Source organism: Ostrinia furnacalis, unplaced genomic scaffold (genome assembly GCF_004193835.3).
Source record: "Ostrinia furnacalis isolate ACB-3 unplaced genomic scaffold, ASM419383v2 OfSCF3147, whole genome shotgun sequence".
Classification (NCBI taxonomy): Eukaryota; Metazoa; Arthropoda; class Insecta; order Lepidoptera; family Crambidae; genus Ostrinia; species Ostrinia furnacalis.
In genome coordinates, this window is record NW_021133386.1 from 126,948 (window position 1) to 154,849 (window position 27,902).

General features: G+C 34.3%; 2 protein-coding genes across 2 annotated transcripts in view; one reads left to right on the plus strand and one right to left on the minus strand.

The window, feature by feature from the left end:
• Positions 1 to 16,747, minus strand: part of LOC114357404 (uncharacterized) — a 39,150-nt gene extending 22,403 nt beyond the window's left edge. The window contains exon 1 of the mRNA XM_028311001.1: positions 16,560 to 16,747. The gene's annotated coding sequence lies outside the window, so the exon portion shown is untranslated. The remainder of the gene's footprint in view (positions 1 to 16,559) is intronic.
• A 1,954-nt stretch (positions 16,748 to 18,701) lies between these two features.
• LOC114357409 (galactosylgalactosylxylosylprotein 3-beta-glucuronosyltransferase S) lies at positions 18,702 to 23,422 on the plus strand. The gene is made up of 4 exons (XM_028311006.1): positions 18,702 to 19,183; positions 19,375 to 19,629; positions 21,488 to 21,758; positions 22,938 to 23,422. Exons 1-4 carry the CDS (start codon positions 19,095 to 19,097, stop codon positions 23,340 to 23,342), a joined length of 1,020 nt encoding a protein of 339 aa, XP_028166807.1. The 5' UTR covers positions 18,702 to 19,094; the 3' UTR covers positions 23,343 to 23,422.
• The last annotated feature ends 4,480 nt before the right edge of the window (positions 23,423 to 27,902 follow it).

Sequence of the window (27,902 nt, forward strand, 5' to 3'; positions counted from 1 at the left end):
CATTAAGTTATTTAATTTATTGCGCCCCGCGCGCCGACACGGCGATCCTGACTCTCACACGTCCTCGTGTGGATCAGCATTTAAGTCGTCATGTAATATGACAACCTCACTCATGTAACTTAAAGTACCGTTCGGCTATCCTACAATACCACTATGAGTAGGAAGGTACATGTCAGTAAAATGTCAGGTCTCCACAGATTCAAATCAAAACTACAAAGTTTTCAACTCAGTCAAGAACAAATCTAGTTTCAACTAGAATCTTAAAGTTGTTTCAACCAAAACTAAGGCCAAGGTTAACGTAACTAATACCCGCGACACACTGTCACGCACTATCGGAACGCATCCGACCATCGGAATCACCATCCGATACCACCAGCACTCACGGCCAGTCACAATGGCACTCACGGCCAATCACCATCGGTACTCACGACCGAACACAAAGGCACTCTCATGGCCTCACCATCGGTATAGATGACCGATCACAACGGCACTCTCATGGCCGATCACAAAGGCACTCTCATGGCCTCACCATCGGTATAGATGACCGAACACAACGGCACTCTCATGGCCGATCACAAAGGCACTCTCATGGCCTCACCATCGGTATAGATGACCGAACACAACGGCACTCTCATGGCCGATCACAAAGGCACTCTCATGGCCTCACCATCGGTATAGATGACCGAACACAACGGCACTCTCATGGCCGATCACAAAGGCACTCTCATGGCCTCACCATCGGTATAGATGACCGAACACAACGGCACTCTCATGGCCGATCACAAAGGCACTCTCATGGCCTCACCATCGGTATAGATGACCGAACACAACGGCACTCTCATGGCCGATCACAAAGGCACTCTCATGGCCTCACCATCGGTATAGATGACCGAACACAACGGCACTCTCATGGCCGATCACAAAGGCACTCTCATGGCCTCACCATCGGTATAGATGACCGAACACAACGGCACTCTCATGGCCGATCACAAAGGCACTCTCATGGCCTCACCATCGGTATAGATGACCGAACACAACGGCACTCTCATGGCCGATCACAAAGGCACTCTCATGGCCTCACCATCGGTATAGATGACCGAACACAACGGCACTCTCATGGCCGATCACAAAGGCACTCTCATGGCCTCACCATCGGTATAGATGACCGAACACAACGGCACTCTCATGGCCGATCACAAAGGCACTCTCATGGCCTCACCATCGGTATAGATGACCGAACACAACGGCACTCTCATGGCCGATCACAAAGGCACTCTCATGGCCTCACCATCGGTATAGATGACCGAACACAACGGCACTCTCATGGCCGATCACAAAGGCACTCTCATGGCCTCACCATCGGTATAGATGACCGAACACAACGGCACTCTCATGGCCGATCACAAAGGCACTCTCATGGCCCCACCATCGGTACTCACGACCGATCAGCAGCTATCGAAACAAATTCAATCAACTGCCCAACCCATGACCTCATTACTCATCATCGCCGCGCAGTCTCCGACCAGCTAAACTGGGTTAGGAATATGACCTACGATCGACAACAAGACAAGGCCCTGAGTACTCTTAGTCATGTTAACCAGCCATAATTTTCGTCATAACTAACATTAAAATGTCAAAAGATACTACAACAATATCATCATTATTGATATTCTTTCTTATAATAACTCTTTCAATCTCATTAGCGCCGACAACGGCTAAACCTGACTATTTCTCGCTCTGTGGGGACGTAACATTTCAGCATCACTCGATAGCAATCGTTAGCATATTTATAAATTCTATAAACAACTGACTAATGATTTTAAAATCACATCGGTCATTATCTCAAATTAAAAAAAAAAAAAATAATTTTATTGCATAATGTAAGTACTCGTACATAAAGATCACACACTACTTACATAGGTTGTATAAGGCGTCACTAACCGTGTTATCATTAAAAATAATTCATACACGACCAGTCCTAGACTAAAATCAAAATAAAACATACTCTAATAAAAAAAAATCATCATCAAAATTCAAATTCAAAATTTAGATAAAATCAAAATTTAATCAAAATCAAAATCTGATCAAGATCATAATTTAATCAAAGTCAAAATGTAATTAAAATCAAAATTTAAAATTTAATCAAAATTTAATTAAAATTTAATCTGAACCAAAATTTAATTAAAATCAAATCAAAATTAAAAACAGAAAGGAATCAGAAAGTTTAGTACTTGCACCCAAACTTTAGATAGGTACTGCTCATAAAAACCTATCAGTTTTTTGAGAGCGACAACTGATAAAAATGTAATTGAATCAAGAAATTGTTGAACTACACCATACTATTTTGGCATGTCTACAACAGAATCAATTATTTTTTTCATAATTCTAGATTAGAATAAAGAAAAGGAAATGTCAAATCTAATATTAGTAATCCTAGTAGTCCTAAATACAAACTACTAACTTATTTTAAAATACTAACGATGTTAAACTCAATATCAATCATCAAGAATGAACCGAGTGTAATAACAATGTCAATATTTTTGAGAATACTTATGCATTTTCATTTTTACATTGCTTCTATTCAAATTCGTTATAACAACTAGAATTCAACGACCCTAAATAGGTAGTTACGATAGTTTGGGTCTAACATGAATCCAGTTATCATGATTTTCTTATTTAAACAAAATCACTAACATTAATTTTGAAATGCGTTCTTGGTTTTCTCAAATCTCTGTTTATTTTTACCTAAATACGAATTATACCATAGTCATTGTTTATTTATTCAATGTTTGGATTGGAACAGACTTGAAAATATGGCATAACTAATTAGAAACAATCTGATAGCACTAGAAATGTTCTAAAATAGCATCTTTTCGGTGCATAATACCAGACATTCAGTAATTTGATTATTATCAAACTAAGTGAAGTCAACTTTATTGCGAGTAATTTGTTAAAAAGTTGCAGTCAGAAACAAGTGTAAAATCGTAGCTAGTAAAAAATATCGAAAATGTTTATGGTTAAGTAGGTAGGTACTTAACGATTGAATTCCTCCACATGAGACCCCAAAACTCAAGTACTTCACTTAAGATTTTTTTAAACGATCCCTTTTTTATTGATTTTTGGTTTCAAAGCTTTAGTGTTTCAAACAAGGTCTCTTTACAAAAAATCCCTTGTTCGATGGATTCCATAAGAAGTATGACATCATTATGTCAGCATAATTATTATAAAATGGAATGTAGTTACTTACATTTCCTAGAGATTTGTAAAAAATACAGAAAGTGAACTTCTCAAAGGATTGGAAACTGTATTGCGATTTTCATTAAAGTCATAATAGCCAACATACAGGCAAACAGTAGGTACACGTTTAGTAATGACGTCAAATGTGACACCAAAATATTTCATACGCTGCCCATATTTTTTTTGCATAAGGTGTTAAAATGCATCACGAAAAATATTCGCTAGATGACAGTACTATTAGCGTATTACTTTTGCGTTGACACTAAAACATGACTTTCCTTGTACCTAACAGTATGAAAAATCAAATGTAAGGCGTACTGAATTTATACGTGCACTGTGACTAATTCAGCAAATCAATCTTAACACCCTCAGATCATAGAAGGTCTGAGTTAACACCTAACATCTGTGGATACTACTGTCCACGAAAGTGTTAAATCCGTCTTATCTTTTCATCATTAGTGTGGCAAACAACAAATGTATAGCTAGATAGATGAACAATTTCCTTATTTAAAATAGCAATAAAACAACAGTGGTGGTTGTTCACCCTTTAAGCATTAGGAGAGCGCCTCTTCAGGAGACACATGAGTCACAATTCTATTTGAGATTATCGAATTTTTGATACACGTTTTATGATGATAATAAAACACAAATTTTATTCATTCACCGCTCCACCACACCAGCGCTTTTAGATTGGGTCCTTAAATTCAGGTAATTGCACAACAATAAGTAATAGAACCAAAAATTTGGAAGGCGGAAAAGTAATCCTTTTAATAGTTTATAACTTTCAGTGGTAGTACCAAGTATTACTGGTAGGATTATCATTATTTCTTTAAATAAGTCAAATTAAATGATCTGTATGGCCGATCCAAAAACATTCAATTTACTGAAAATATCAACTTTCAATTTTACCATTACTTAGAATACTTGTCTATTCTAAAGTAGGATTTTTTTATTAATCAATTTTATCCTTCATGTAATTTTGACACAGTAATCAGTATACATTTTATTTAAATTTTCATAGTATATCTGTTTCATTAACTTTAGCACGATCAGATGGTGTGCCTACTTCACACAAATTAACCATTCGTTATTTTTTTTAACATCTTTAGAGTTTACAACAGCCGGTGCAACTCGAGCAAAGTCAGGCAAAAAGTGGTAATAATTATTTTATTATTGCCTAACCGCGTATCGTGTCAAAGCCATATTATTGAGTTACAATCTAAATTTTACGAACCGTCTCAATGTACGAAAAATTACGATCAATAAATAATAAGTTACCACCACATAGTACCTATTTTCAGAAATCACACGAAAATCACAAAACAACGTATCAAATCAACAATCGATCACATAAGTATCAAAACAGACTTGAGACTACACATGCAAGTGACCACATACATTATGTGTCATCCAGAAATTGTATTAAAACAACATTTTCTCTATTCAAAGAAAAAGCAGTCTCAAAGTCAAAATAAAAATGGAACGACTGACCGTATGCAGCAATCTCCACCACCGTGCAGGCCCGGTGATGCTACTCAGCTCCTGATGATCATACTTTACCAGAAGCTGTCTTCACCTGGACACGCGGACAGTCCACGCCATTTCGCACTCGCGACGCGGAATCCCACTTCTGANGACATGTATATATTTAGATGTAAGTATAATTTTCATTCTTTCTGTGTGTTTCCCTGTGTAGGTAAATGTCTTTTATTTCTCACATTCGATTAAAATTTCATGTATTAATTCATGATCTTATGAATGTATAGTTTCTCTATTATAAGAATATAAGCCGGCATAGGCTCCGAGAACTTTGTATTCAAAACAAAGACGACAGAAAGCATATCAGACCTTATAGTTTTGTTGCAAATTCGCGCCTAATACAACTTATAAGATCTCAGTGTTTACCTTGACGTGCCGTTGTCTTTACATGTGGATTTTTTTATACACAACGAGGAAGCTCTTGGCCTGTATCTCACCTGATGATAAGTGATTTATAGCAATCGCAAACGTATTTGAAAGTTTAAATTCTGATAGAAGGTTTATCTAAATATATAACTCAAAGGTGACTGACTGACATAGTGATCTATCAACGCACAGCCCAAACCATTGGACGAGCTTTTGGCATGCAGGTAGATGTTATGACGTAGGCATCCGCTAAGAAAGGATTTTGCGAAAATCCAACCCTAAGGGAGTAAAACGGGATCCACGCGTACGAAGTCGCGGGCGGCCGCTAGTTATAGAATAAAAGTGAGAGACTACGTTGCGTTACTGCTTCTCACTATTCCTTCATTTCTAGCTATATGAACCCTATAACAGAATGTATATCGACACACAGATGTAATGTGTGTGCATTTAATTTAGTATAATAGTAAAGTATATAACTTGCATATTTGCATTACTTGCATATAACAGCACATTCTCACGAGAATGATGGTCACAGACTGGACCAACAGATAAAAACAGAGAAACTGTTACAAAAAGGGGAAGGAACAAGTTTTTCAGTTGCCGTACTGGATTAGTATTGCAACGAAGTAACGCTCTTACATTCCGTTCCTTCAATGAATACGACCAACGCCCGTTTTTAAAGATATTAGTAATAAATAATTTATCCTATAAATTCATTGGTAATACCTTTGTATTACCTTATAGCCTTAGCCTCATGCATAAAAACACTGTCCACAGGCCAGGACTGACCAGACTTCAGTTTATAGTTCCGTAGGCCTTGCAAAATCCAATGAATGCAAAACACCTAATGCAGCTCCTACGTAGTTCACGCACAGGCTCCAGGGCAGTAGTAATGTTGGAAAATCGTCGAAGTCAAAATTTCAGAGATGAGGAGAAATTGTGGACAGATGCCACTGATTCAGAATCATATTCAAGTCACATACCTACTTAAGATCAGTTAGCAGCTATAACAAATATTTTTTTAAGCAGAATCCAATATCTACGTAGGGGATTAGGGTTTTTTATAAGACACTAGTTTTTGCCCGCGGCTTCACCCGCATGAAATTTAGTTTGTCACATATCGTCATAAATTATGCCTATATGTTATTCTAGGTTATAAACAATAATACTGTAAAGTTTCATTAAAATCCGTTGGTACTTTTTGCGTGAACGAGTAATAAACATCCCGATATCCATACAAACTTTCGCATTTATAATAATAATATTAGTAGGATACACAGGGTACTCTAGATATGAAATAAGGGAAGATGTTAAATAAGGCATATCTGTAACCTTAGGAAAACTAAGATCATATTAGGTACATATTTTACACGACAGTATAATCTAGATCTAGGCATTTGAACTTCTTAGCCTAACATTGAGTTACGTGAATGTAACTATGTATTTAAAATTTAAATTACAAAGATGTTTAAGCCTATTGACTGTATTGATAACATTGTAACACAAATTTTAGATATCCGTTATTATTGAAATTATTTTAAGAATATAAGTTCGCCCATTTGACCCTAAGTTAGCAAATTTTTTTCTTAATTTCCTTGTTGCTCAAGCAGCATACTCCTGATTACATTTTATCAAAAGCAAATGGGCAAAAACTACACTTTTTTACAAGCTTTATATTGACTTCACTTGTTAGTATGTGTGGGACAAATCTTGCAACTGAATTAAAGACCAGTTCTCCTCAACCGATTGAGCTGAAATTTGGTATACCTATGTAAGTACGACGTCAATGCAATGTTATGGTACCATTGAGCTGGTCTGATGATGGAGTCAGGAGTTGGCCATAGGAACTCCTTAATGAAACGGCGGAAACTTATCGAGTTTGGGTTCGTTGGATTCGTCTTCCCGAGCACCTTGGTGCTAAATGATGACCTGACTCTGAGATTGAGACAACTAAAAAGTGTAAAATAAAATTATAATAAAATTAACTTTTTTTAAAACAAGCTTTATTCTGAAATGCAGTAATTGTACTAAAACGAAAAAAAATTCGAAAGCTTGTAGCGCAAACATAAAAACAGAGGAATACATTCCATACGCGATACAAGCTTTCGAAATTTTTTTTCGTTTTAGTACAACTGCGTTTCAGAATAAAGCTTGTTTTTAAAAAAGTTAATTTTATTATAATTTTATTTCAGTGATATTCCCTAATTTTATTATGTAACCAATTTGTGGCGTGCTTACTTGTTTTATTCATATTACATAATGAATAATTATTATCTTGATGACTTTCTTACTTAAAGGTGAAGTGAAGGGCGGGATTTTGTTCTATTAATAGTAATTAGTAACTGATATCTCCTCGAAATACAACAATGTATTATTTCTCCTGTCTTGCACCTATCTTGCTATATACAAACAGCAGCATAACAAGTTAACGACTGGATTCTCTTATATCATTGTAATAGATGTTATTTTGCTACAAGAATGTATAATCTGATATTTTGTTAACTGTATGTCACCGTAGGACCATAAAAAAGCGCGTGATAATTAGGTCTAGACATATCCAACCGTAGTAAACTAAGGTTATCTGAAATATTACTGTAATATTCCACTACTGGCTTACAACTTAGGGATTTTAAATGCCAATTAACATTGATGCCAATATAATATTAATATTTTTAGATATCAGCTGTTAAATTGTATGCTTTTACTTCTTTTCGTATTTTAATTACTTAGGCGCTTTTATGCAAGTATTAAGGACCAATAATGTTTTATTCTAATAATAAGTAAGTAAGTATATGGTAATTTAGTAGCCTCTTTGTGGTATCTTTATATCATATCACCCAGTCAACTAATATGCGACATGAGGTGTCGGAAAATGGCGGGGTAAGTTTTAAACAGTACATTAACGAAGTTTTCATACGAGCCCTAAGTTTTATGAAAATATTCTTTCTTAAGGGATAATTAGGACAGTTTTGGTTCCTCAACCTACTTGTTCTGTGCTTAAATAGGATTGAAATAATAATTACATATTGTAATTTTCCTGTCTATAAAAATATATTTGAAAAAAGTTAAGCAGGTGTGTTTAACAATTACATTTATCCTAATGGCAGGAACCAAAAACAGGAAACAAAAAGATTTTACATTTGTTTCTCTGATATTTACAAACATTACTTTGAATTTTGATTGATAACAAAGGTGAGAGTTCAAGGACGGGATGCTGCTATTATTGTGTGATATCTTCGAACAACATATGCACTCCCTAACACGTGCAAGTATAGGTAGGTGCTGCGGTAAGACGCGTGCGTGATAAGTAGGCGCCAAAACATTACGTGTGCGCGGGCGCACAACGAGGTTGTATGTACGCTCGTAGTCGAGTACTACACGCGTGCATAACGTATCATGGATACGGTTTAAGTAGTGTTCCGAAAATTAGAGCGTTTATTCCTGTTTTTGCTGGGACATCGTGATAAGTGCCTTTTGCGGAGTATCAGTAAGTAATCTGTAAATCAATTTAATCATACATAGTTGACCAGCATTATTACTAAAATATAGTTTTGTATATTGTTGTGTTTGTTTGTGATCAAATAAATAAATAAATAAATAAACGGTTTTTGGTTCGGTAAATAAAATTTCGGCGCGTATTTTTTTTTTAATCCATGACGACTTTTTTTTTTGTGAGTTGTGTGATTCATTTCGTAATTGGTAATACATAAGGTTAAAAGCCAAAATATTTTTAAATACTATACAGAATGGAGTTTTTTAAATGCCACCACTTTGTGAAGTAAGGGAAAGTGCTCATAATAATACTGTAGATAGATAATTTTTACTCAAAGAAAACATTAATTTATTTTTGAAATGAAAGAGAACTGCATTCAAAGATTTCTGACAAACAATAGTAACAGCTAATATAATAATTAACTAATTTCGATTTGAAATTTTATCACTGTACCTTGTTTACAAAATTGCTAGTCGTTTGGCGCGGATTAGACGAAAGATTATTTAATGAATTTCCGAATAAAATTTTACGTTGGTTGATTGTTTTCATCAAAGAAAGTATTATTATTGCTAGTCAGGAGATAGAACACTTTCAGGGCTACAGTAGATCTATCGGAATTACTCTCATGTAGGGTGTTTTTAATATAGTGACGATTTCATCACGGACAAGGGATTGTCCCGCATGCGTGAGTGACACTCGTATCCTTTTTAGGGTTCCGTCCGTAGTCCTGAGAAGGTCCGTCTGTCTGTCCGTCTGTCAGTCCGTCCGAGGTTTTGCTTGGAAACTATTAGCACTGTCTAGAGAATTATTGTCCAAATATGATTTATAAAAATCAGCTTTTATGGTATAACGTAAGTCTTAACTTTTACGGTGGCTTTTTCTGTTAATTCAATAGACTATAATTCTACTAACGTTATACCGATTTTTAGGCAATAATTAGAAGTAGTTTCCCCATCAGCCAGACAGTTTTGACAGTTCCAACTCCTTGCCAGACAGTTTTTTTAGGATAGCTGCCAAAGCCACGATGATCCAAACTTCATAATTCAGGAACATTATATCCTATATTGGGAGCATACGCTGACAAACTTTCAGCTTTTATAAAATGACGTAGGTCTGGCGTATTACCGCGGGGAATAATAATTAATAATCCCTTAGACTCTAAGGCTTAGAGACTTACTACACATACTTAGAAAGGATAATGCATAGAACATACAGATGCACCTTTTATGGAATTGTAATAAATGCGACTGAAACAATCTTATAAATGCTGCAGTCTGTATTTAGCATTTTTGAGTAATTTACGATTATTATGTTATTTTAATTAAGTTACCATGTTTTACACAAATAATTAGAAACGATCATAGGTGTATTATTGACAGATAATTTTCCCGTGACCCTTAGCTTATAATGAGACACGTGTGTTGTAGTACTTGGAAGGTTTGATTTTTATCACGGAAGCAGGAAACAGGATAATCCGGCGTAAAAACAGTGTTAGTGAGACAATTGGCGCGAGCCAATTAATAAAATATCTTTTTCCCAATGTCTTGTTGACATAGAAATCGAGCATCATTTACCACGATAAGCCTGCGTTTCTTTCCACCAGAGATGTGCGAGGATGCGTAGCGACGCGAGGGATGTGTTTGTAATTTAGTCTTCCAGCGACTTGGCCCACTTTTAGCTTGGTCCAACGGGTCATAAAGCTGGATTGAATTTTTAAATATTTTTACTTCCAGCAACTGGGCCCACTCAATATTCTAGAGTAGATTTTTGTTGGAAGAAAAATATTTAAAAATGCATTGAAGCGACTTGGCGCGTGCCGTGGACCAAGCTAAAAGTGGGCTAAGTCGCTGGAAGACTCTTTGTAATAAAATAGAATTGCTTCATTTACCTCGCCTCGGTAAATGAAGCGATTCTATTGGTTTTTTACAAACACATCCCTCGCTATGTAACCTCGCACATCTCTGGTAGAAACGCAGCCTAATGCGCCTGCAGACCAGAGCTAAGTTTTAAAGTTAGTTTAGCTAAACTCGCATAGCTGACGCAGTTTTCTAGTGTCTGTATACGGGACTATTCCCACCTCTCGTTCCCACCACTGCAACTACTGTGTAGCCAGGATCTACAGCTTGACCGCCACAAAAACCCAACCAATGAAGGTCAAGTTTGTCCCGGGGGAAAGTTAAACTGTCATTGGACCCGCAACTCGACTTCCCTTCATTGCAAAGCGGATGACAGGTGACAAACAAAGGTTTAAAACCTTTAAGAAAAGATGTCTGTGTCTGTATAGCAAACTATACAGTGAGGTCAGCTTGCACACAACACAACTAAGTATGGCGTGTAATGAGTACTGTTATTATACCGACTACAACGCCAGTTGCGGGTTCAAACTTAGAACTAATGCCAGTGGGATGAGCACTACCAATCAATTAGCCGGCATTACCAATCTTAGATACATATACATGGAGTTCAAAAATAATGTCAAGCTGAGGTACCGAAATAGAGCAAACTTTGGCGCAGTGATTGTTACTAGGGTTCATTCCCGTGTAACATAAATACTATTAGTATTGTTATGAAGATGTAGGTAACATCTTGCCGTTAAAAGAGACTTTTCGGTACCACATCGGATGATCGGATACACAAGTTTAGTTAAATTTGTGACTATAAATTGGTGTCGTACAAAAACTTCCAGGAAATTATTATTTCTAACTAGTGCGGATAATTAAAATTGCGACTTTGCACAGATGGAATTAAAAACATCTTAACCTTGCTGTTTGAATACCAATACCTATATATATTAGTGAAAAAACACATAAAAATCAATTTATTAAACGATCTACGCGTGAGCGACTTATTTTATACTATGTAGAGAAGCCAGAAGCTGTATTAGGCCTCGAAGAACGACTTTCTAAGTGATATCAAACTTAAGGGCATACTCTATTATAGGTTTATTTATAGTAATATTTTATTGGGTCAATTTGAATATTCAGACCAACTCTACAACATTGAATCTCTTCCCGACTGTAGATATAGATATACCTGAATGGTATCGTAAAATACGTGCTTTTTTATTTTTAGTGCTCCCGTTATTACTTTCAGGCAGTGATACATTGTAAATTTTATAAACAAACTTATTATTGTAGTAAAACAATTGTTAGGTGAAGGAAGTCACGTTACACTTTTGTTTACTATGCACAGCAACTTTTTCAAAAGCCTTACTGTTTCATGAACTTTCTGCCTTGTTTACAATTGAACATCACAACCTTAGCAACTTTATAGGTACGGTGAACCAGAGATTTCACCTCGAAAGAGTAAGGTTGCCGGATCTCCTGGAATCTGAAATATTCGCAAAATAGGACGTTTTGTCCAGTGATAAATAATTTATAGGCAGGCTCCAAATCCACTTAGTGGACGGACGAAGCACCTGGATGTGGAAATTCTTGGGGAAGACGCCTTTGTCCAGCAGTGGACCATTTTAGTTGAAATTAATTAGGAAATGCATCAGAATTGGCTATTCATTTTACACAGACTCTTCCTTTTACCATGTGTGAGACAGGAGAGCGAAGTGCCCCAAACAATTTTTTTAATCAAAAAAAATAATTTGCCAATAAATGGTATCTTGTTGATTTATCCTGAAATTTGTGCTGCATCCAGATTTGACAATTCTAGGTAATTATTAGAAGGTATACCTCTACCGAGTTAATGGATATATCCATGATAGTTTAGGTTCATATTTCATAGTATTATAGGAGACATTTTAAAGGAAAGGATTGGATTTAACTGAATGAATACACTTCAAAAAGGCCGTCTAAACGGCGCCTAGTGTGTTCTTATTTGTACATTAATTTGATGAAAAAATTAAGACTCATTAGATAAATTATAATATGAAAATTACTACATTATCATTTAATCTCGAAATGGAAATGGATCATGAATGGAAATCTTACTACTTTGATACGGAATCGATGAAACTTTTAATGTTAGCAAGAGCTATAATTTTATAGAACGTTAGTATATTTTTATTATATTATTATGTATATTTTGCATGAAATTATTTTTTAACTCGAAAAATTCACAGAGCAGAGTTAAAGAAAGGAGAAAGTTAGTTGTTGAAGCAAAAAGATTTGCATTTAATTTTAAAACGGGTTCCAAACATTATGCAACGCTCATTCATAAATCAACGCGCTATTCAGTTGAAGAAAAGGTAAACAAAGTGGTAAACACGGCCTCGGTTTCCGCTGAGCGGCCAATACGTAGCAGAGTAAGCAAATTCGTAGTCATAGCTTAATTAACGTTAGTAGCGCCGCCCATTTTATATTAATTCATAACAAATTTTGTTGTTCTTTTTGCATATTTTCCTAGTAGAGCGTCAGACGACATTGATTTCATTTGGTCTTAATTACGAATTTGCAACTTAAATGCAGTCTGTGTGCCTGTACAAATACACGGTGTTAGATTTATTTCAAATATGTAATTGCTCAATAATGAATAATAAATAAAAAAAAAATAAAAAAAATTTGACATTCATCATTATCAAATCTAGAGTCGCGCCTAATTATACCATTGGAGATGAGCTTTGGCGACACGGCGTTTCGGACACACGGTATTGCTCGTTGCTACGGGCTACGGGGCTTGCGCAGAGCGTGTCGTACGGGACACGCGCAGTCGGCGGGAGACGGCGCGGCGGCGTCACCATCATCTTTTGACTGCGCGAGCCCTTTTCAACGAAAACACGCGGCCCGTTTTCGGCCTCGTGACCAAACTTATGCGTAGTTTATAAACAATCGACGTTTTAATAACAATGATAGCTACTGATAACCATTTTTTGGTAGCCGCAATGCAACTAAACACTTAAAAACGTTAGTTAATAAGGTAGCTTCTTTAGTTTGAACTAATTTCATAAAACGGTATGATCTATTCTATTAAACAAGTCGCTCACGTTTAAAAATAAGCACGTAACTACGGGGTCGTACCTAATTAGAGCTCATTAGGCACTGTTTTTGGGAAATTTAAAAAACTCCCAATTATTAGTATATTTAACCACCACCGTAAAAGCCTATACGGAAACTACGTAGATTCCTCAACTTGCCCTCGTGTTTTTTTGCTTAACTTTATCCCTTCGAGATCATAGTGCCATAGCACAGCTTATTCGCCTTATTTCATTAATAATGTGGTTCATTTCAACGAGTGACAGACGCAAATGCATTAACAACTTAAACTATTTATTTGTTTACTATAATATATCAACTATTTTATGCTACGTATAATTATTAAGACGCAAGAATTATCTAGCAGTTTCAATTCAACAAAACGTTATTTTGCGTTTTTAATTCATGGTTGATTTCCAACAGTAGCAGCACCTTAAACCTTTCTAACATTTTTCCAGTAATTCCTGATGTTTGGATCAAAAATTTAGTTTCCGTGCTTCAGGAATCTGGCTTAAAGTTAAACAGGTGATTTAATATTACAAAAACAAAACCGTTTTTAAACTTTTTATTCAGAAAGTTGCAAAATTGGTTCATATAAAAATTAAAGCAAAATCTTTGCAATTAACTGATTATCTCGTTTTTACTATGAATACTGAATTAAAATTTAAATACCTATAACTCGCCGAAATGGCATTTTGTAATGACGATTGAAAAAATATATCAAAAGATGGAATTTAAATTCCATTCATTATATTATGTAAAAAATGTGATGACTGATGTCTTTGTCCAAAATGCCACTTGGTAATTATATTTTTTTTAAGTTCAAAACGCTAATTGCGTATTTATTGCGGCATAATCTTAGTTATTACTTGACACAGACAGCACCCACACATAGACAGACTACACAAGTACATATAGACATAGGAATTAATCAAGGATAGTAGCGTAAACGTTAAAATGATTGCCCAGCACATTTCTTTAAATCTTGCATTGTTTCTTTAAACTCTTAGTAGAATGGAAGCTAACAGGTAGATTCATTAAGTTCTTGAATATATAAAAAATTAAAAACAGTATTTCTCTTGGAGAAGTCAGGTCTTCAGTCACTGCAAAGCTGGACTATCATTATAGCGTTTAATGACAGCAAACAATCGCATGGCAAATGACAGGCGTTTTTGATGTAAAAAGAGGTATTAAAATGTCGTTCGCATGGCATAGCTTAGCCTACATAGCACAGCCCAACTAAGTTAACATAAGCCAAGTTAGTCTAAATTGACTTGTGTCACCTATTCCTGTGAATTATTATTTCTTCCCCTCAATGATGTGAAAATATAGGACAAGTAATATAAATAAAACAAAACATTTATTTAAAGTTAGTTTTACATAATACACTTGTATTTTTGAACCGAACAGCTTTTTGTATTGTATTGTACAGCTTTCTTTTACCTTGTTATTGCAGGCATCCTCCTACCAATTTATTTGCTAAATGTCGGCTTTTGTATTCTTATTGTTGAATAAGGTAGAATGCCATTTGTAAGAGTTGTTTTTATGGCCTTTATGTTTATTTAGGTGTCTTAAAGGGTAGTAAGAGAGATAGGCTTTGATACCAAGTTAAGACATACATACAAAATAATTTGCAAAGATGTTTCTTCTTTCAGTAGACTTACAGGTAAATCAACATGTATGTTACCGTTAGTTTGATTGAGCCGCATATGAAAACATGGTTGTAAGTAAGCAAGATACGGGACTATTCCCACCTCTCGTTCTCACTGCTGCAACTCCTGTGTAGCCAGGATTTACAGCTTGACCGCCAATGAAAAAAAACCCAAATAGTAAGCAAGCTCTATACAATTTGAAAACTTTCATAATAAGTTTATCAATCTCTATAGCAGATTAGATCACCTGCTCTGGTTATTCTAGATCTTGTACTAAAATATACATCACCTTCTGCTCTCTTTTAACTCGTTTCTAGCTCTGTTTTATCAATATACCTAATAACCTACCTATAGTACCCATGGTGCATTCATAACTTTTGTATTTTATCATTATTGGGAAACTACTAAGCGTGTTTATTTTTGTGAACAGTCTTGGAGTAATATGAAAGTCAAGTTCATGAACTTGTTATACTCTTTATAAATTTGCACAAACTATGATGTTGTGTAAGAAACCCTATGTTTTTCTGACTTTTGTCCAGTTTATTATGTAAACTAAATACCAGTAAGTAGTATTTAGGTGTATTTTTGCTGACATGGCCTAGGGAGCTACTTTATTGTAATTAATTCAAGATGTTTTTGTGAGCCTATTTATCTTTAATAACAGTCCCTATTTAAATTATTTAACTGTTTTAGAGGGATGTCAATAAAACATAATTATGAATTTAATCAATGTTACTTTAGAATTATGTTGTTATCTGCTTATGCACATAAATAAAGGTATTGTTTGTAAATTAATAGAACAAAATTATGAAGGCTTAGGGTATACCACCATGTACTTATCAAGGGCATGGCTAGAAATGTTCAAAATAAACAGTAGTCATTCCATCAAAAAACGAAAAAGACAAAGTGAGCACCTTTTGGCCTAGTCCGATTTGAGGTCAAATACGAGATAAGCGAGATGTGTCGAAAAATGGGCTCCATATATTTTGACCCAAAATACATGAATAAATATTGTAAAAAATCGATTTCGAGCGGGCACAAATAAAAATCAACAAACTAGGGAACCCTGAAGCCAAAAAAAGCCTCTATACGTACCTACTTATATTTAGGTAGTTGGTACCATGCACGTAGCAGTAAAATATGGAGGATGCATATCCAAATCTATCAAAAGAGTTCCCCCAAGAGCGACGTTTCACATAACAAAAGTTATTTAGCGGTTTTATGACGATAATCAACCAATTAAGATCAATTTTAGTGATAATTTATAAGATAAAATTGGGTAACGCTGTCAATTACCACACGATCGTACCGCCCTACGCTGATGTTGATGTAGCATAAATTCACACTTACCACGCTGGTGTATAACATGTTCCATGAAATAAAGAAGTGTTTAGGGATCAAAGGCGAAAAATACAGTAGATTTTTAGAGAAAGAGTATAGAATTTAGTTAGGTTTCACAAAATTTTCCACAAAACAATAACACTACGCGCAATCACTATCGGACCACCACACTGAAGTTGTCTAGTTGTCCACATCAAGATCAATACCACCAACATGACACAAGAAATAAATCAATTTAATTCGGATTGCACTTCACACAATGATACCGTTTCGAAAATGCTGAAACGATTTTTATCGTACTTTTTAGTGGATTTATAAATTATTGAAACTTTCAAGAAATAAATTTAAAAATAGTGAAATTAATAATTTGAAACAATTTTTTTGGTTAAGTTACAAAATTGATTTTTTTTTATCAGATATTCATGAATGATGGACAACTTTCTATACATACAGGGTGAAAAACACGTGTCGTGGTCATTTAATTTATAAAAGAATCGAATCGGTTCCAGACGAACGCGTAACGTAATGGAAATTAGTATAGGCGGCACTTTACATGTAATACTCGTAGTGCCGTCCACACGTAGAATTTTTATTACATTATACCTACGTAATATCAACTAAAGCTCCTACTGGCTTAGCACACAGATGAGACAGAGGCTTGGCACACCCGTCTAGACCCAGCTTAAACCAATACAATCTGATTGATTGAAATTCTTACAGCAATTGGATGAATTTCTGTCTCACATAAATAGCTAAGGCCGGGTTGTGAGCCGGATAGTCGTGTCTTAGCCTAGCGACTACACATTTTGATGGAGTGAAGGGTACCGGCGGTTTTCAAATTTTTCCTTTTGAAATTACAGGTCCCGCGGTCCCATCTACAACTTACATCGTCCTTACTACCAGTTTGCGATAAGTTTGCCTCTGGCGATATGACATCATTCGAAGGGTAGCGTAACTGTAACAAACTATATGATAAAAATTGTGTGTTTAGGTAAAATAAGACACACTATACGTTTAATCACTAACTAAATGCGTTTAATCGTGATTGGAGGAGGGGTGCGCATTCCACGGACCGGCAACCTTAGCGCGAACGCCTCAACTTTCGCTACCCAATAACCCAACCTAAACTAATGTAAAAATGTAGAATAAATGTTTTTTCTTTCAATCAATCCCAATCCAAATCTGTCTGGCAATTATCTAATTTCAATTTAATTTGGTTGTAAAAAAACATTGAAAATATAGCCTGACCAGGAACATAAAAACCCTGGAATAGAGGCGCTTCAATTGCATTTGATAGTGCAACACTGGGTACAGTCGTACCTGTATTAAATTAATAGGCTAACTTTATGTATCAGGATTCAGGATTATAGGCTTATTTAATATTTTCATAAAATTTATGAAATTTATTTAATTAACAAAAACGTATTATATTAAGGTAAACTGGTTTAAATAAATTAAATGAAACCATCAATCGAGCAAGTAGGATTTTATTATTATTCATCAATAATCAAATTCTGAACTTGAATATTCAACTACAATGTCTGCTCATGAACGCTTCAAGCTCGGTACTTCTTTCCCAATTCCATAAAATTCAATACTTACAAAGTGACAAAAAACTTTAAAATAGGTAGTTGAAACAAACCACAGCTAATTTTCATAGTTGACTGTACTATACGATAAACATGTCAGTCAATTTGACAACCTTTGTCGGAAACATTATTCAATGAAAATATTGTCCGAACCCTTAGTATTTCTCTTCGACAAATACTTTAACACATTGTGAACCACTTTTCTTTCACGACTATAAAAAGATTTTAGCAATTTAATTCACAAAATCAATTGCGCACATTTAAAATAAAGTTTGTTTACACTTTGACAGCAATAGACTGACATGCAAGGTGACATGTCAATGAAGTTTTCAGTTACTGTTGCCATTAAAAGAAATTAGTACCATTAATTTTCCGCAACATGGCGAGGGTTTTTATGTTCCTGGTCAGGCTATAATAATAAAATTGTGGATGTTTGTTCAAGTTTGGCACACAAAATTGGATTCAAAGGGCTTTTTATTCTATGCAATGAAACGATAATAATCTGTGAAATGAAAAATGACAGGTTGGTTGTGTCAAAACTGTCAGAATAGTCAAATTTTTATTCCCTTTCGGTCAAAATTTTTAAAATCATTCGAGTCTTTTTAAATAATTTATTTAGTTTTTAGTTTCTTAATATTTTGGCAAACACCTAACTGTTACATATAGTATCTATTCTTTAAGTTTTAAAAGTTGACGTTATTATTTTTCCTTCGAGAGTGTTTTCCAATCTTTCCGTGCCGTGGTCGTGGCAAAGCACAAGCTCAAATTACCAAAAAGTTATGCATAATACTCAAAGAATAATACCTATCTATAATCTAAACGTATAGTAATGCCGTGTCGTGCTTTATTAGCTGTAATTGTATAATGTATTGTCTATACTAAATTGCAATGCCAGTGTGTTGTTGTGGATTTCTATTTTGCTGAAACATGTGATCAGGGCCAAACATCGTCTAGGATGCAACAAACTGCGTTAAGGAAATTTTTCATTATGGCTCTTTTACTGTGTGTAATATTGCTTGTTTGGACTAACATAGGAGTTATTGGGTATGTACTGTATTTTTTAATTAGTTTTACATTCAACTAATGTGTAATTACTTAGTTTATTAGCAAATATTATTTTCACAATTACACAAATCTAAATACAAGGTTATTTCATTTGCATGAACAAGTTATTTTGAAATAAAAGTAAGAATGAATAATTGTTTTTATATGCCACTTGCATTTTTATGTTACAGGTTTGAAAGTTTCGCATACAAAACTATTCCGGTGAAGAATAAACTCTGTAGTGTGAATTTTAATGATACTAGGCCTCATATGGCCGTTAAAAGTGATTTAAAAGTTATATACTACGTCACACCTACATACCCAAGGCCAGAACAAATCCCGGAGCTCACCCGTCTGTCTCATACATTAATGCATGTGCCTCGAATACATTGGATAATAGCAGATGATCAACCACTGTGTTCTGAACCAGTCCTCAGTGTACTAAAGTAAGAAATTGAACCTTTATATTAAAGTATTAAACAGTACTGTACCGTTATTCGAAGCCTTTATAATGAGAGTAGTGTCTGTCTTTTCCTGTTTGAGTACTAGTTTTGACGTATAATCTGCCCACGTGACTTCCGCTCCGGTCCCCCACCGCCTAAGCACGCCTCAATTAACGACACTAGCGCCACCAACGGTAGCTCGAAACTAGGTTTCGATATTCTCGCCATTGGTGTTTTAGTTCCCGTTCGAGACGGTCGTAGAATTAGCTCCGCTAGTTCGCGACCCATCTCACAGGTACTAGTCGTGACGTGATTCAGGTAAAATATTACCATCATAATGTAAGTACTTCTAAATTATTATGTACTGGCTGAAAACTTATAAAAATTACTGTGATTACTTATTTCGCAGTGTAATTTATTTTTACAACGGTGTTACCGTTCGGGGGTAGATTGCATTCAATCTAACTCAGTGTAATTTTAAATAATTATCTTTCTTCTCTAGTAATACTTGTACCTAACGGTATTCCGTTAGACGTGTTTTAAAAGTAACATTACTTTTTAGCAATGTTTGTTTCTAACGGTTTTTCGTTAGATATGTTTTTAAGCTAACTTTTCTTCTTAGCAATGTTCGTACCTGACGGCGTGTTCCGTTAGATGTGTTTTAAAACTAACATTCCTTTTTAGCAATGTTTGTGCCTAACGGTTTTCGTTAGATGTGTTTTAAAACTAATATTCCTTTTTAGCAATGTTCATTCCTAACGGTATAACACTCCTTTTTAGCTGTGTTTGTTCCTAAGGGTTTTCCGTTAGATGTCTTTATTTTCAAAAGGAAAGAGGAAATATTATGTCCACGTGCAGAAGAGGAGCAAGAGTTGGCGTAGAGGTCAAATCAAAGGATGGTGTGGTGTAATGTGATAGTCGCAAGATGTGATTGCTTGCTACAATAAGCTGTAAGTACCAACTTACCAATACCATTTCAGACATACGAATTCCATCGGACGGATTGTGTTGATTTATAAATCAACAAAATAAATAAACGGTAAACTACCTTTCAACGGTCTGATACTGTGAGTGAGGGTGGACGTAGCTTTTGCGCCTTTTACATGACGTAAAGTAACCGATAGTTCATTATTACATAGTTGTTAATAAACGATGCATTAGACGTGAATTTACGGAGATGCAGATGCAGGTTGCGTTCTGTAAAATATTATAATGTACCTACACACAGTACATTACCACTCAGTAGACAGATAAGCTAAAGTTCTAACTAATTCATAACATTTCTCACTGATCAATGTCTTATTCTTCAATTGATCACATTGGCGATTACACAGCGCCACCAGGAGATAATAGACACGTCTCTCATTATAAAGGCTTCGAATAACGGTACAGTACTGTTTAATAGCGACGTTTTACCTGAAAATAAAACGTTTATTAAACATACTTACCTTATTCGAAGCCTACTTTTTAAATCTACCTGGTGTCATAAAACACAATGGCGAGAATATCGAAACCTAGTTTCGAGCTACCGTTGGTGGCGCTAGTGTCGTTAATTGAGGCGTGCTTAGGCGGTGGGGGACCGGAGCGGAAGTCACGTGGGCAGATTATACGTCAAAACTAGTACTCAAACAGGAAAAGACAGACACTACTCTCATTATAAAGGCTTCGAATAAGGTAAGTATGTTTAATAAACGTTTTATTTTCAGGTAAAACGTCGCTATTTAATTCATTTCTAATTATCAACATTAAGATTTTACTGTAGGATATAATTTTCTTTAAATGTTAATTTAATTTTCTTTAACTTCATATATCCAAATGTAAATAATAGTAATCAATAATATTTTTTTAATTACTGTTACAGGAGATCAGGCTTACCATTCACACATATCTCTAGTCCAAAGCCATATCCCAACAGAGTTACGAACTTCCCTCGTGGTGTATCAAATCGCCGAGCAGCTCTCACCTGGCTAGCGAATAATGTAAAAGAGGGTATACTCTACTTCGGGGATGATGACAATACTATTGACCTGCAGCTATTCGAAGAGATGAGACAGACCAAGAAAGTATCTATGTTCCCAGTAGGACTCATAGGTGCTTACGGTGTGTCAAGTCCTGTGGTGAAAGACGGAAAGGTAAATCATTATTAATTTTTAGTTATATTTCATTATCACTTTGCTTGCGTTCCGCACTTAAAAAAGAGTACCATCAATAACAAAAACTTTGGATACACTAAAGTGTTCACGTGCGAAATCACTTAAAACGTGTCAAGGTCTATTTACAGTGACAAAAATATTGAAAATGGGCTCGTGCGAATGTAAGCTTTAGGTTTTATTTTATTTAGACGTGACGACAGGCGATATAGCGATCTTTTATGAATTATGCAATAGGGCACACTTTCCAATGTAAAATTATGTATGAACTTTACAAAAATATAATATTTGACTGTACATCACAAAAGTGAACAGTTATAGAGTGAGAGAATCAATCTGATGTTTCATTCTGTCTATATTCATTCATTATCTTCGCTTACTCTCAGAAGCTTAGAGAGATGCCACATGGGCGTTTACATTGCAGTACGTCACTGCAACGGCGTCGCAGCGACATCGCAACGCACTGCAACGTCAACTTTCGTGTGGCACCTCTCTAACAGTACAGTATTCATACATATTGAAGGCTTGTATTCAATACGTTATCTGATCAACACTTTGCATTTACCCCACAGACCTTGCAGATGAATGCATTAATGTGTAATATGTAGTTCAATGTGACTCGGTCACAGAATAATATTTTGCTAAACGAAACCATTTTGATACTTGACATTCAAATGTACACTGTTCTATGCAAAGTTTGAAATAAATAAATAAATTGCTTTTTGTGTATAACATTCAAAAACAAAAGACAAAATTCTCTAGGATGTATGCATAATTCAGGCCATTTGTTATGTTTTTTATGCTTAAACTCCCAAAAACATTTTAATATGAAGTAGACTAGAAACTAAATTATGCTACATAGTGTAATGAAAGAATTATGAGAAATTATCGCTGAATTAAAGATAAGCGGTAGAAATAGTAAAATAGATTTTCAGAATACATCTTGTTTAGTGTGAAGACTTTCAGTGCGAAATTTCATTTTTAATGTTTGTTAATTATGTTTTGCACAATCTATTAATACTAATAAAATTGTAGCTTGTATAATTAAACATAATAGATAAAACATACCTAACTTAAATCTATCATGATAGCGACAATATGGTTAAATAACAGAGATAAACAGAAAAATAAATTTTTAATGACATTTTTTGTAATTTACAGGTTATTGCATTCTTCGATTCATGGTCTGCATCAAGAATGTTTCCCGTGGACATGGCAGGTTTTGCAGTCAACATGGAATTCCTGAAGCCATCTGCCAGCATGCCATACATCCTGGGCCACGAGGAAGACGGATTCCTGGTTAGTCTAGGTTTAAAAATGGAGGATATCGAACCACTAGCAGACAACTGCTCCAAAGTACTGGTATGGCACACAAGAACAATGAAGTATAAGAAGCCTACATTGAAATTTAACTATGATAAAATAGATGCAAAGTATAAAAATTTCGCACATTTGCTCAACGAAACGTCCTATCTAGGTATGGCGAACATTGATCCTCATAGCGGGACCAAACCAATGATCCTGCGAAATCGCAAAACATTTGAAACGTTTGCTGGCATTCTCTAGTTTACGTTTTAATTTATTGACAGCTGAAATTAAGTTGATTACTTAGAGTAGGCGCACACCGTTGATTTTTCGTCGGCCTATAGTTTAGTCGGGCAGTTGATCAGTATGGGCATGTATGGGAGTGCGCACACTACGCCGATTCGATTTGGCCGATTCTTCATACAAATTAAAATCGGGCACAACTATCGGCCAACTAAAAATCAACGGTGAGCGCCTACTCTAAAATTAACTATTTAAAATTATTCTATCAGTCTTCATAAATGCATAAGTATACACAAATGACATTAATAATAATAGTGAAATATCTGTATCTATCGATTTCTCATTTAGAAATATTTAAACACTAGTAATTATCACTACATTGACTGATTTCGTCAATTTTTATTAAATTAATGTGTATCTTGCACATATATCAATATAAGTTTCAAGTGTAATGTAACATTTAAATCTTATTTTCTTCTTGAACAAATTACATAAATTAATATAGACATGACATAAAAATACTGAACTCTATGTATACTCTAGTCACGTGATTGCCCCAACAATTTCAGCTTTCAATTACATTAGTTGCTATTTAGATGTTTTTAAAAAATATACAAGTAAATAATACGTATTGATGAAATTTAATTCAAAATAGGCTTGTCGAATTGAGATAATTATAATGCTTTATAATTGTGGATGATAGTAACAAATGGAGTCACGCCAATTTGTATAGAGAAATGCCTAATAATAAGGCAGCTGGCTGAAGATAATTATATTATTGTCTTCTAAGCAATCTTGTCTTTCCCTCCAATTTTCAGAGAGTCGATTCGTAGATATTATAATGAATTTTCGGTGCCATCACGGTCAAAATATCTGCTGGTATCAACTTATTGAAATTTTAAAATCTGTGCAGCATAGTAGAGGGGACAATATTTCGTATTGTAGACGTTCTAAGAATATTTTTAAAAGGATGTGATGTTTTGGCTAAATTTCGAGTAGAATTCACAGCCGTGGTACTGTGTCTTGCGTCCGGATTGTGATTTTAGATATGATGTATAAATTAGTGCTTGTTTTACTATTAGCACCGTGCGTAGTCATTTTATTGTCTTCCACTTTCATTTAAAGTTTTGATGGTCGTAGTGTTAATAGGATTTTGAGGTTTCCAATTTTATCGGACTGGTACAATGCCATACCGTCGCAGCTAAATATCTAATCCATAGATTTAAGTCTTATTTACTAGTATATCACAAAGTTCGAACGAAAACGTGCCTACATAATCCTGCTTCTTTGACTTGGTTATAAGTCATAGGTTAAATACAACTTTATAGGACTTACATTATAAATCATGGTGCATACCTTACAATTATAAATGCCATTGAAAGCAATTATAAAAAGTACAAATATCTGTATATTATTGGGGTGTATAAATGTACATTAACTTATTACATTTTGCTGTTGTGATAATTCTATTGACTACTATTGTTAATTAATTATCCAATGAATCTTGCAAGTACATATTATTATTTGACAATGTAAACTTTCTACATAATTTAGTTATGTAGGTTTTTGTACACGCTACAATTGACGGCTTTCATGGCTGTAATTACTAATTAGTGTAGTTTATTTTAGTATATTAGTTAGGGTGAATGTGAAGAAGTATAAACGTGATAAAAGGCTGTCTATTAGCTACTGATATACCTAACAGCGATAAGAGCAGGGCTTCACTTGGAACAATCGACGATGTATCATTGTAACTCCTGGGCCACACACAATGCAATAACCCGAAGATTCGCATATCGCGATGTGTGTAGCCAAATATTCGCGTTTACTTGGTGCCATTTTTGCATAGTCGCAAACTTGCAAGACAACGCCTCGCTCTCACCCGATGACGCTATGTGAAATCATCCTAAGTTATTTATTGCAATATGGGTGATGTTCCAAATAAGATCTAAAACCAAGCTCTCTACCTAGTATGGGTGAAACCTACCTTGCAGCACAGAATACTTAATTGCTTGTACTATGCTTTATAATGACATACAAACATACATACATAAGTTTAATTAAAATGGGTGTAAAATAAATGGTCATTTAGTTATTTATATGGTGATATTTGCTTTCTCAACTCAAATTAGTAACTTGGAATATGTAAGCTGGAATCACCACGTCTTCATTCTAAATTATTAGGTATGTGGTATTCTTGACAATATTATATGGTAATTAATTTGTCTTTTGTATTAATATGATGTGCCACGTGTATTTTAGGAAGCCCTATGGGCTCTACAACAACGAATTGTAGTGTCCTTTATCTAAAACCTATCTATACGAGCAATATTTGTGTATAGGTATACAATCTTCTGTAATAATGTTCTCGGAAATATCTCTAACGATTTCAATAATACAATATTATGGTTGTAATCTATTCATGGTTTCGCCATAGAACTCGTCTTTCCAATAGCCCATGGCTGAATCGGAATATAAATCTGCAACTGAAGCCAATAACTCTATGTATCTGTTAATGTTATTGTGATATTTTATAAATGATCAATTAGGTTAGGTATCTAAGAAATTATCCAAGTACTAAACTAAGTTATAGGAAAATAAAATATGCGTCCTTATGTTTACTTCAACAGAGCAAACTTATTGTAATCACACTGCCTGGCAGAATATGTTTAAGTGTAGCTGCTTCTTTAACTGGATTATACAAAACGTACTTATATTATATTGCATACGTATTGTGATACTGGCAATAACCTATTGTAAAATGTGTTAGTTAGTAGACCAGTATTATCACTCTGTCATTTTAAAAGCAATATTAATGCCGAATTTTTTAACTTGAAAATCGAAATAAGTAATAGACAAAGGTTAGTTTTAGCAGACCCTCTAGACAAAGTAACATTCGTTGTTCGAATCGCGATTCGCTAAAACCTAACAAATTCCTACAAGAGTGTTAAAAATGTCTATGAAGTAAAAATTCGTTTCAAACGACTTTTATGGAGTGAAAATTATTCGTTTCGAAGTTTATACATGTATAGAGTAAAAAGTGTTAAGTTTTATAATCGAAGCGAAGTTACATTGTTTACAGGCATTTATATTAATATAGTTATGTATTTAAATATTTGTGACCAGTTGCTATAGCAGTAGATAGACCTAGTTATAGTATACAATTTAATCAATTAAATAATCCTAACTACACTTGTATAATATGAAACAAATTAATGGGAGAAATTATATTAAACCAAATTTTAATAAATTCCGGGAACTTTTAAATTTTTGAGCATCTAATTAATTTAAGAAATAGCTACCTAATATACTTATACTTCTTTATAAACTCAAATCAGTTATTCGTTAAAATTATGGCTCGACTTATAAAAGTACGTATAATGTCTCGAAACATACCTGAAAGAAATAGCTAAGTATAGAATTATGCTTATGTACCATAGACATTGAATGTATTGTGTTATATAATCTAATTATTTCAAACACTTGTGTTGTTTGTAAGACTTGCAATATATCAAAGTTTGCTCATTTATTGATTGTTGTTAATAAATATAAATATTATGCTTAGTTATGATTTCGAAGTTGCAAACTTGTGTTCGTATAACATTCATGTGTCAATGTTCACATTATATTAGTTTTTACTTACACATTTCGAAGTCGTTGAATAATATCGTCATCACATTTTATTTAATATAGGTACGTAAATTTTATTGTTTGATGGCAATTATTTTTAATTATTTTATTTAAATTCTTTTTCTAACAAGCGTGTTGATATTGTGGATGTAGTGGAATATTATTGGTGTTGAGATAAATAATAGGCTAGATGACAAAATTCCAATTATTTGTCCGTCAGAGAGATATTAGAAAATATTAGACTCATATTTTTTTATTTTCTTTCATAATTAAATAAAAGCAGTGCTACATCGAGTTGAAATAGCGCGTTACGTCACGCTTGAGTAGATTTTTTTACTCAAAAGTGACGACATTTCAACTCAATAATATAATACTGTAATTATTCGATTATGAAAAAAAATCAAAAATATGTGTCCAAAATTGTTTTATTATCTGTCTGACGGACTAAATAGAATTTCGATTTCATTACCCAGTTATCATCCCTATTGTATATTTTCTTATGAAATAATTAATAATGCCTATAGGTAGGTAGCTACTACTACTACGAAGACAGCTTATAGTAATACAGTTTTTTTTTTTGTGTTACCTATATCAAACTAATTTTATTTGTAGTATGCAGCTTCTATAATAATCTTAATATTTGACTCAATTATTAATCTAGACATGTGTGAATATGAAATGTATAAATAGATTTAGTTTTATCAAATTGAAATGTTATTGTCTTAAATTCGTAATATCTCATTATGTTTATTTATTTGTTATTTGTAACCTCTGTTTGGGCACATTGTGTATAGCTACAGTAATATAGTTCATATAAAGGCCGTGATATATCTATCGGTAGTTTGTAAGTAACTAACATAAACTCTGTTTGAATTCACCGATAAAGTCTATAAGAAGCACTCAATGTTTTCTTAAATATGTCAAGACTACAGAACAATATAACTAACA

Bases quoted from the DNA above. Each gene is read 5' to 3' on its own strand.
- LOC114357409 (XM_028311006.1), top strand. From the start codon at position 19,095: ATGCAACAAACTGCGTTAAGGAAATTTTTCATTATGGCTCTTTTACTG. The intron at 19,630-21,487 runs GTAAGAAATTGA...TTACTGTTACAG, and splicing joins CCAGTCCTCAGTGTACTAAA to GAGATCAGGCTTACCATTCA. The intron at 21,759-22,937 runs GTAAATCATTAT...TGTAATTTACAG, and splicing joins CTGTGGTGAAAGACGGAAAG to GTTATTGCATTCTTCGATTC.